The sequence below is a fragment of the Acytostelium subglobosum genome, assembly GCF_000787575.1.
Source record: "Acytostelium subglobosum LB1 DNA, scaffold: scaffold20, whole genome shotgun sequence".
NCBI lineage: Eukaryota > Evosea > Eumycetozoa > Acytosteliales > Acytosteliaceae > Acytostelium > Acytostelium subglobosum.
In genome coordinates, this window is record NW_012236513.1 from 303,600 (window position 1) to 315,613 (window position 12,014).

Below are 12,014 nucleotides of genomic sequence, written 5' to 3' on the forward strand. Positions count from 1 at the left end.
AACATTGCTTGTTGTATTTAGTAGTTGTTTACAAGTCAGAGCCAAACACCAAATATCCAATCTAGATAACAATGTCTGTTCCTCATCCAACAATCTAATCAACTCAACATTCAATATGTATGGAAGAGATAATATGTGCATCTTTATGTGTATAAGTCAAATGAACGAATGAACGAATGTTTGGTGAGGGCAAGGGTTCGAAAATGAAATCATTTATTGTGAAGTGATGATTGTTGGCTCGCAGGTTGCAATGATGATTGATGGATAGGTAGTGGAAGAGGTAATGTTGAATGTGATATCAATGTTGGTCATTGCTGGTATTGTGTTGTTGTAGAGATAGAGTTGTCCTGTCAACTGAACAAGTGTGTTGGATGTGAATGATGATACCTCATCATTGGCTTGAGATATGTATAATGTTGTCGTTGAGACATCACTTGTACCATAGTTTGATAGTTGGAAGGTACATTGATGTCTTGTGGCATCGTCTACATCGACAGTACATTGTTCAAAGGTCGACTCGATCACTGTGAGGTTCGCCTCACATGATCGATCGTAGGAGTATGAGTGATTGAACGACTTGGAGATCGATTGAGTGGTGTTGGACATCATCACGATGAGCGTCTTGTTGTCTTGACCATCGTAGGCTGGAATAGTACACCTTGTCGTGTTGACATTGATCACGCTGCAGTTCAATCCAGTTGATGGTGTGGCTGCGTCTGCAATGAAGGTATCGTTCATCGAGAGTCTGTTCCAATAAACATTGCGAATGTCCACGATGGCGCCAATGACAGGGATGCGACTAATGCTATCCAGCAAAGTAGGATCATACAACTCCAAAGTATCCGTTGAGCAATTCAATGTGATCTCATATCGTCTGGTCTCGTTCAGTAGTTCGATCAACATGGTACCCTCCTTGATTACCGACACAAACATGTCTGAGCGTATGCTGAATGCCAAGGACACCATTGATTCGTTGTCGCACCATCCAAGGTTGTTGAATATGGCAGCGGACATCAATCCATAGGGGATGGAGATTGATTGATCAGACGCGGAACCATTCCTCAAGACCTGCAAGGTGTTGGCCGGAAGATCATTGATCACACCAACTGCGAGCTGGACTGGTGTGCTGACGTTGGTCGAGTTCAAGATGGCCATCTGGTAGTTGAGCACTGGGGTCACTGTCGCCGATGTTGTATTGGGGACCAAGTACACGGTCGAGTTGCTTGGTATGTCGATTGAGATGGTCGTTGGTACTGTTCCAATCGGGTATGATCTGGAGATGGCTTGTTCGTTGCCAATCGTAGAGTTGACGATCAAGTTGAGTGTGGTGGTTGGATCGATGATAATTGTTGTATTCGCGTCATCATGCAATCCATTCATGTTGGCGTCGTTGTAGAAGGTGACGTTCATGTCTGCGATGTAGGTGATAGTGATGATCACATTGTCACTTCGAGAGATCTTGCAATATGATGGGAAGTCATATGACACCAATGTATTGGCATCATCCAGAGACACGTTGAAGTTGCTCATGTTGAATGTACCATATTGAAGGGTCATCGATTGATCCAAGTTCGTGTTCAATCTACCAACACATCCAAGTGATGCTGTTCATGTGTTCATTCATGTTAGTATCTACGTATGATTGAGCGAATGGGTTGGACTTACATTTCTGGAAGACTGAGAGATTGATGATCTCGGACTGAGTGACATTGATAATGGTGGGCAATGAAAGGAAGAATGAAGAGTTGGATGGGATGGATACTTGATAGACACCTGGTGACACTGTGGCGAATTGGAAGTAACCTGTGGCATCAGAGTTTGTGACGTAGACATTGGTGTTGTTGGTGTCGGTAGTGTTCATTCCTGTTAAGATAACTGTGATGTTGGCTAATGGAGTACTGGTCGAGGCATTGTTGTTAAAGTCGATGTCATTCAGCACGATACCTGTGATGTTGGGCTGGTAGGTGAGCGTGTATGGTGGTGCCAATGACTTGGCCAACGTCTGATTGAACTCAATTATATAGAACCTCCTGTTGAATGGACCTCCTTTGTACGGTGGTATGGTGCAGTTGATTGTGTACTGATCGAGAAGGTCGCACGTGAGATTGCGGCCATCCAATACATATGTTGGCTGGATGAGGTAGATGTTGGCCAGTGTGATATTGGCGCCGCTCATTGGGACGGGACCGATGAAGTTGAGGAACAGAGGGTCGTGCATCAGCATCGTGTCTATGCCTTCCAGGTCCAGGGTGTAGGCCATCTTGGGAGTGTATGTGATTGTGACCAGGGTCTGCTCGATGTTGGTCGAGTTGTAGAACTGGACAGTCTGGTATTGCGTGGGCTCGAGTGATACGACCGATGAAGTCCACTTGACATTGGCAAAGAGTGACGTCAGGTTGGTCTTTCCGTAGGGTATGGCGATGGTCTCCCTCATCGTGCCTTGGAGCTTGACAAAGTCATAGCCAGGAAGTGGGACGACGGGCAGGCTGACGTAGATTGGTGTGGCGGACTCGGATGGGGTGGCCAGCGGGTCATAGACAGTGGTGACCAACTCATCAGACCTCGGTGGTATGTTGATTGTGATGTTGTTGAGCATTGATGTTTGATTGAATGCATATTGTCTGAAGAACTGAATGATTGTCGTTGAAGGGATGTCCACTAACATGTTCCTGTTGATGCTGCCGATGGTCATGCTCCTCAACCACTTCTTTCCATCAACCATTGAGATGAGTGATAGTGATGCTGTTGTAGGCACATTCACCAAGCTCTCATCGACACTCTCCAATCCATCTCCATTCGAATCAATAAATAATCTAATGTCCAGGAGTGAACTATATTTGATTGTAATGTAGTCCTTGAATATGTTGACTGAGCAATATGATGGGAATTGGAGAGTGGCAATGCTTGAGTTGGTTGCATGGTAGGCTGGGAGGTAGTACACGCCATACTGAAGCTGGACCGCTGGTCCATCCATCTTGTTGATGTTACCAATACATCCATATCCATTCTTTGAATGAACGGCAATGTCAATGCCAATTGTTGAACCCTCGATAGTGATTGGAACTGAGATGTTGTTGATCGGCAGGTAGAAGGAGGTAATGTTGGGGGGGATCACTTGAATGAAGTATGTGCCCAACTCTTGTACTGTGAAGAAGTAGTATCCATTCTTATCAGAGAGTGTTGATTGAGTGGTAGGTCCTCCAACCAGGTTGACTGTAACATTGGCCATGGTCCTATCCTGTTGTGGATCAAATTTGTTGTCAACATTCAAATCATTGAATACTCTTCCACCGATGTATGATGGGAGGCCACTTCCACCTGTTGTCGTTGTCGTGGTGGTAGTTGCCGGGGCGGTAGTAGTTGTCGTGGTCGTGGTGGTAGTTGTGCCTGAGGTTGTGCTAGATGTAGTGCCTGAGGTAGTAGTGCCAGTGGTTGTGCCAGAGGTTGTGGATGTAGACGTGGTCGTTGTTCCTGAGGAAGTAGTCGATGTAGTTGGCGTTGATGTGGTGGAAGTTGTAGAGGAGGAGGTTGACGTGGCGGGGATGTAGGCGATGTTTGATGGGAAGAGATCAACGTTGTTCCATTTGAGTTGGATGGGCTTGATGAGACTACCGCCAAACATTGGTGGGATGCTGAATGTGATGTTCTCGTTTGTTTGTACAACTGTTATCTCAAACTGACCGACAAATGCTTTGAGGTCATCAGTGTTGTACACTTGGGGCAGGACCACTGAACCACCAGTAGAAGGCTGATCGGGCAGGGTCAAGAACTGTGGTGACAGCAACTCAATCGATTGAGTGGCGTCCAATCCCTGAGCCAATGTATGAGTGATCTGTTGTGAATAGAACACAGGCGATGTGTTGCCAAGACCTGTGATCACAACGAGTTGCTTTGAGCTGTCTGTGAGCTCAAGCGTTAGCGGGCTGCCTACGACCTTGAATCCAACATTGACAAAGAATGATGGCTGTAGCTTGCCAAAGGGCAGAGTAAGCTCCTGATTGTCCGCATCGGACACAATCAATGTCAGCGCGGGATTGACGTAGAACACTCCAAACATCATCTCGGTGTAGGTGATCGTGTCAGGATCACTGATTGTGATCTGCTTGTTGTTGATCGTGGCCAATGTCCATGGGTCAACCGACTGCTTGGCATTGAATGTGAGGGTTGCCGATGATGGGAGATTGAGTAACAATGATGTACGAATGAGATCAATGTCATACTCGACTACAAGAGGCACGCCTGCCAATGAAGTGCTGACGACCAGTGTGCCCTCTGTAGGATATGCAACAGTCTCGTCTCCAATATCCATCAATCCATTCATATTGAGATCATAGAACATTGTAACATTGACAGTTGATGAGTACCTAATCACTGCGTCTGTTCCTTGAACAATGAGCTCACAGTAGCCAGGGAACTATATATGAATGATGTTAGTATGATTGATTGACTGAGTGATTGGATGAGTGATGATATGAACGTACGTTATATTTTTTGATCATGGAGAAGCTCCATCCATAGTTGGCCAAGTTGAACACTCCATATTGGAGCACGAGTGCATTGCCTTGTTGATCAGAGATGGTTCCAACACATCCGAATCGAGCTAAAGTGAGTGATTGAATGAATGAGTGATTGGAAGTTAGTTATCGGAATGATTCCATGCCCGACTGATTGATTGAATGAACTTACATTTGTCGAGTACTGAGATATCCTTTTGGATTGTTGATCCATATTGGAGGGTAAAGGTTGAGGACTTGAGCGGGATGATGACAGAGGACAGGAGTGAGATGTCCATGATGAGTGAGTAGGAGGCTATTCCAGTTGGTATATCAAAAACAGTGAATTGGTAGTATCCTGTAGAGTCTGGAGTGTAGCTCTGTTGATAGTTGTACGGTCCGACGAGGTATATGACCAGGCCACCAATGCCATGCTCTCCACTATCCCTGACATTGTTGATGTTGGTATCATTGTAGATGTATCCTGTGATTGTTGCCACTGGGAATGTACCACCTGTTGTTGAACTTGTCGTTGAAGATGTTGTGGTACTGGCTGTTGTTGTTGTGGTGCTTGTTGTAGTGGTTGATATCAAGGGAATGACGGTTGTGGTGTATGGTGGTGTTCCAATTGGTGTTACATCAGTTGTGCCACCGATTGGTGGTATGGTTGGACCAACAATGGGAGGATATGGACCTGTTCCAACATAAGTTGTTGTGGTTGGATGTGGTGAATGATCGTCTGCGCCAGGTCCATCAGGTCCACCTGGGTTGCCACCTGGGTTTCCGCCGGGATTGCCGCCTGGATTGCCACCTGGATTGCCACCTGGATTGCCACCGGGATTGCCGCCTGGGTTTCCACCTGGGTTTCCACCTGGGTTTCCACCTGGATTGCCTCCGGGATTGCCACCTGGATTGCCACCGGGATTTCCACCGGGATTGCCGCCTGGGTTTCCACCTGGATTGCCACCTGGATTGCCACCTGGGTTGCCACCTGGGTTACCACCTGGGTTACCACCTGGATTGCCGCCTGGATTGCCACCTGGATTTCCACCTGGATTGCCGCCTGGGTTGCCACCTGGATTTCCATCAGGGCCGTCATCGTCATTTCTGTGTTCTGAAGAGTCCTCCTTCTTGGTGTGGAGGAAAGTGGATGTTGCTTGCTGACCATGGAATGTGAGCTTGATCACCTTGACACCAGCTGATCCAGGTGGTACCGTGCATGTGACCAATGATGATAATTGAGCAGTGGCACCACTACATGTTGTACCGCCAACAATAACACTTGGGTTGTCGCCCATTAGTCCCAAATCAGTTCCAGTGATCTCGATTGGAGTGCTAGACTCTTGATCAGCAGAGTATGGTGACACCTTGCTAATCACTGGAGCCTTGAATGAGAATGCTGTGTTTGTGTTTGATTCTTGATCGCCCACAGTGACCTTGATTGGGATTGATCGACCGCCTCCACTCTTGGCCATGAATGTGATCTTCTCATTCTCGAGTGTTTGGATTGTGACGTCCTTGTTGTTGAATGACACAGTAGTGGTCGAGTCCTTCTCGACAAAGTTCTTGCCATCCAATGTCAAGAGGTAGCCGCCATCGACGCCGCCAGTCTCGGGGGTGACACGATCAATCTTTGGCGGACCATAATATGTGAACATCACATCCTTGTTGGAGTCTTGTGAATCGACTGTGACCAACACCTCCTTATCACCTTCGCTGGATGATGTTGGCGTGTTGCACTGGATCTCGCCATCTTCAGTCTTGACCAGCGTGCATGACACGCCACCGATCTTGACCTTAGGGTTGTCACCAAAGTTCTTGCCCTTGATCGTGACCAGAGTGTTCTTTGATGTTCTGCCACGATCGGGGTCGATCGAGTCAATGTGAGGTGCCTCGTAGGAGAAGTATTGGTTGGTATTCTCCAGAAATTGCTTGCCAACCTTGACGGTGATGGGCTTGTCGCGTCCTGTTCCCTTGGGTGTGTGACAGATCAGCGATAGATGATCGGTCCAAGTGATCTGTGTGCAATCCTTTCCATCAATCTGTACGTTGTTCTCGTCCTTCTTTGAAGTGATCGAAGTATCCTTGCCCAATGACTCTGGTATGAAGTTGTTGCCTTGGATTGTAATATCGCCGCCAACAGTTGGTGACGTATACTTCTGATTGTCCAGCTTAGGTGCTAATGTTTATGGCGAGTTAGTGATTGACCGAGTGGAATGATACCATTGAGTGAGTGATTGGACATACGATTGTAGGACATGGTGATGTTCTTCTCAGGGGTCTGGCCACCAATGGTGATGTTCAATGGGACATCCTTGCCAATGCCTGGTGGAGCTGTACACTTGATATCTTGCTCGGACATCCATTGAGGGGATGAGCATTCCTTGTCATTGACGGTCACCTTGCTGTCAGCAGGGTCGACACCCTCCGGTACAAGGTTGTCACCTTTGATCTCAACCTGTTGGCCATTGGTATCACTGTTGGTGCAGCTCTCAAGTGAAGGACGCTTGTAGGACATGGTAGATGAACACTTCTCGTTTGGCTTGTCGGTAACACATGCCTGTCCACCAACAAACACTTCAACAGTATGATTGGCACCAATACCTGGCTTCACTGTACATGATATCTGTGATGAGTTGGTCCACTTGATCTCCGAGCAAAGTTCATTCTTCACCGTAACATTGCTATAATCAACTGTACCTGGTTCGATATCCTTTGGAATAAAGTTCTTTCCATCAATACTGATCTCGCCTCCACTTGTTGGGAGCATGGATACATTGTTGACTTGAGGAGCTAATGTGATTGATTGATTGATTGAGTTAGTATGTGTTATCAATCAATCAACCGTGCATATGAACTTACCATGATAGCTGAAGTAGTAGAGTGATGAATCGTTGTTGGTCATTGGTTGAAGTCCTATTGTGACGTTGATGAGGTGTTTGGCACCAATACCAGCGGGTATGGTCATGTTGATGAGTGTCGAGTTGGTGAACTGAGTGTTGTTCAACAGTCGATCACCAAGCATTACGAATGTGTAGTTGAGTGGGCCAGAGATGTCGACGTCTAACTTGCTATCAGCTGGATTATCAATATCATAGTACATGATAGTATACTCATTGGGCACAAAGTTGTTGCCTGTTACAATGGCTGAGTATCCACCATCAGTGTTGGTGTTGCCAGCGCTTTCCATTGATGTACCATTGATGGTAGGTGGGAGGTATGAGATGGTCTCGGTGGCGACATTGGACCTGACTTTCTCAAGCTCGACAGTGACAAACAATTGATTGGGTCCACCAATGCCCGGAGGGAGCTCGCAGCGCAGACAGTCAAAGTCGATGGTCGAGCGGAAGGATGGTTTGAATGCGATGTAAGGGTCGAACGGTGTGTCTGGAATTTGTACAGTTGGCGCGTCGATCGTGTTGCCATTATCATCAATGTACTGCTTGTCCATGTAACAGCTGTCCGAGTCATCAATACATTCCACAGGCATTTGATCATAGATGAATACAAAGGGCATCTCATCAATGACTGGGCCGAGGTCAGTGCCAGCCACCCAGAATGAGCCGCCAATGGCAGTGGGCATTGGCTCTTGGACGACTTGCAGGATGAATGGATCCTTGTACTTGTAGAGCTGGGTGCTGGGATCGGATGTTTGGCCGTTCGCCGAGAGTGTGACTTTGTTGGCGCCATTTCCATTGGGTACAACACATTCGACCTCTGTGTCGAGTGTGATCATCTTGGTCGACAAGCAGGGATCAATGTCAATCCACGCCTCGATGTTTGATAGTCCATTGATTGCATCGCCAAAGTATTTGCCTATGATCGTGAGTATGTCTCCGCCACTTAGTGATTGTGCGGGGCCGACAAACGATGTGACGATTGGTGCTATGTAGTCGACTGTGAATTTCTGGCTGTTGACACTGAGTTGGTTGGCAACCGTCACTGTTAGTTCTTGTTTTACTCCGGCTCCACCTGATGTAGTGTACACGATCACACCTCCACTGCCTCCGAGTATATTTGTTGGCACCATGCTCAATCCCTCTTTGACAACAATGGTGTCGACTGCCTTGGATGTGAGCGAGAAGAAGTTGGTTCCAAAGATTGAGATGATACTGCCAAATGGCTTGAGGGGTTTGTCCGACATCTCAACGCGCTCGATCACTGGTGCATCGTAGGTGAACTGAGGAAGCGGGTTGCTAGGGACCGGGAGAGTGCTGCCTGGATTGGAGACGGTGATGGACTGCACGCCAACGTTGGATGGGACTTGGCAAACCAGTGTCTCTCTGCCCTCGGGTATGGGCTGGGCGGGCGTGTACTGGATCAATGTGCAGTCCATGCCACCAACCTGAACGCGGGCATTGGCTAGCTTCCATCCAGTGATGGTCATTGTGTTTGATTGTGTTGGTATTGTTGGAGAGGTGAATCCAACAACATTGTCAACGACTGGGTCTGAGTTACATAAAGATAGTGCCGAGGCCAGGAGGTAGGTGGAGTATGTCTGCGTGTCAAATCCACATAGCTGGCCATTGTAAGTGGCGACGACGATGCCCGTTGATGATGAGGTGTCGACTGCATCTCCAACAAAGTACAATATCATCTCTTCATAGATGATAAAGTCATTGGCAATGTTGACCAAGTATTGAAGCATCGAGGTGACAACCACAAGTGTGTTGGGGTCGGTGACTGTCGAAGTGGTCTCGCGGCCCAGTCCGGTGAGGCAGAAGAGTGGGTCAAAGATCTCGATGAGTGCTTGGAGGTGGAGATCTGACTTGAACATCGACTGGAAGGCATTGCGCATGCTCGGGGTGTAGAAGAAGCCAAAAGCATGATTGTTGTAGAGGAGTGACAGGTCGGGGTCGGTTGCCCAGCTCAACACAGCCTTCTCAAGTAGTGAGTGACCAACTCGATCAAGTTGAGTCAGGCACACGCCAAAGGACAAAAGGTAATCGTTGATCGTCGGGTCGGTTGATGGGAGAGCGACTGGAGCGCAGGGTGTGGTTGGGGGCAAAAGGGCCTGATCACATGACTTGAGATTATTGAACTGGACAACTTGGTCAACATGTCCCATTGTCACCTCGTAGAGGTATGTGGTCGGGTCGATTGTCTGAGCGACAGCGCCACCAAGCTCGCTGGCAAGGTCCTTAAAGGATGCTGAAGGGTTGGCGAGTGAGGCCTTGATTGCGGCGTCCAGTATGGCAGCGAGGGGGATCGTGAATCCACGATTATCATCAAATGCGTAGAGGTTACTGAATTGTGCATTGCCAATCACATTGTCATTGTCACCATCCATCAGATCCCAGATCGCTGCGGTGATCCATCCAGGCGAGGCCATTGCATTCAAACGTGTGGTGAGGTCAGAGTTGAAGTGCTCAATGTTTGTTGGCGAGGCGTAGCAAGAGTCGAACTGAACTGCCTGGCCAGATGGGGAGATGGCCTGGCGGAATAGTGCTCCGACTGCGGCGACCAGGCCGGTGATGAAGGCGCGCGAAGGGTCAGTGTCGAGTACTTGGGCAAATGGCACTGTCATGGGCTGGTAATTGATGGCCGAGTTGCCACGCGCAAGAAGAGAGTATGCAAACACTTCGGCAACTTGCTCAACGCACAGCTTCTGCAAGTTGATGTGGACGTCGGTATTGGCGCCAATGGTGGCGCGAGTGCGGTCTTGTGACAGCGTGATGGTGATGTCATTGAACAGGTAGTCGGGCAGAGCATACTCCTCACGAGCAAGCTTCACAAACATTTGGAATAGTTTGTAGACCATCAGGATGGGGTCCACCTCGGCCACGAAGGCAACATTGTCTCGTGGCGTCAGTGGCATCGATAAGAGATTGCCCTGTGAATCCTCAACACGCAGCTTGTTGACTGTATCCTCGAGGAAGCATGTGATGGACAGTTGGTAACCAGTTGTGATTGATTTCTCTAAAGATACCAAACCGATGGAGTCCGAGACGTATGAGTACTGTTCGCCAATGTTGTCGAGACATGATTGATCACATGATGGCAGTTGTTGTTGTTGCTGGCCACTCTTTGGAATTGGTAACACCTGGACCTTAGTGTTGTGGAGGAGACCATCGGTCTGACCCAAGTATGGCTGGCCGAACGTGGTGACATCGATGTCGTACATCAGTCGGCCGTGGAAGTAGGTGTCCTTGACTGTGGACACAGTCTGGCTTGGACATGCGGCATACGACGAGCATGGAGTTGAGATGATGGTGACTGACGAGAGGTAAAGGAGGGTGGCCAAATCATTGATAGCCGAGTGATCTTGAAGACAGACAATAATACATCCACCTTCGATTGGAGAACAAGTTGAGTCTTGAATACATATTGATCGATCAGCTGTGATGGCCACATGACTCTGGTCGATCTCAGAGCTCCATTGGCGTGACACTGGAGGGATCTTGAACTTATCCGCAAAGCCACTGGGCAGTCGAGTCTCAACGACGCCAGATGCGCCAGTAGGGAGAGCATATCCAGTCCTCTATTTGTTTGATTGAGTGACATAGTAAGTGAATGATCGAGTGATTGATTGATTGTGCGCGTGTGGTACATACTGGGATAGTGAGAAGGGACACGGGAGAGATGAGACCTTGGGTCCAGAAGTCGTTGAGGTAGGCAGAGAAGAGGGATACTTGGCTTGGGTCGTGGTAGGCAAGAGTCTGGCTGGATGATGGTGGACTGGATTGGAAGTATGAAAGTAAGTTGATGGCGTTGGCAGTCTGACTCTGGACGCTGGCATAGACATTGGGCGAGGCACCAGCAAGTACAGGTAGTACACTGGCAACATTGGAGAATGAATGGCAGACGAATGTGTGGGCGTATGAGAGGCGCAGGTCGTCCTGGACCGAGTCAGGCGATGCAACGTGGAAGTCTGTTGGGAACCATTTAGCATCAGGTGCCTTGGTTGGCGTCATTATGCCCTTGGATGTGGCGCTCAACAAGGGGAATCCTTCCTTGGAGTGCTTAATGTGGAAGCCTGCATTGGATGAGCCGCTGGCCACAACGATACCTCGAGGTCCATGACGTCTGCGACTGTGTGATGTTTCAGAATGATCGCGAGCGTTCAACGAGGGATAGAGCTGCCCAGACTGGTCGCCCTTGTAGGGCAGATCGCTGTAGGCGAGGTGAGATAGGTCGGCTGCTGACGATGTTGTTGAGTCAAGTTGCGACAATGTCGCGGCCAGACAGCTCGATTGTGAGGTGATGTCAGTTGATGATGGTACTGTGATTGATTTGCCATTGCTATCAACATAGATGTATGAGTTGGTAAAAGGAAGTAGCTTGACGAACCACCAATCTACAGGCTGTCCAGCATTGGACATGCAAGATGGTGGTGTCGTGGCGGCAAGCGCTCCCATTGTATTAGCCAATGCCACTACCAGCAATATGAGTGCTGGCAACAGCCGCAGCACAAAGAGTGTGCGTATTGACATCTTTCTTTCTTTCGTTCGTTATCTTAGATTGATTGATTGATTGATTGATTGTTAGATTGAATGAATGATGATAGTACATTTTAGATTG

General features: G+C 48.2%; 1 protein-coding gene across 1 annotated transcript; it reads right to left on the reverse strand.

Moving 5' to 3' along the window:
- Window positions 1–213: 213 nt before the first annotated feature.
- Window positions 214–11,926, reverse strand: SAMD00019534_089440 (hypothetical protein; the record flags this gene model as incomplete). The annotated part of the gene is made up of 8 exons (XM_012895833.1): window positions 214–398; window positions 465–1,604; window positions 1,666–4,414; window positions 4,482–4,600; window positions 4,687–6,672; window positions 6,741–7,286; window positions 7,356–10,974; window positions 11,048–11,926. 8 exons carry the CDS (start codon window positions 11,924–11,926, stop codon window positions 214–216), a joined length of 11,223 nt encoding a protein of 3,740 aa, XP_012751287.1.
- Window positions 11,927–12,014: the final 88 nt, after the last annotated feature.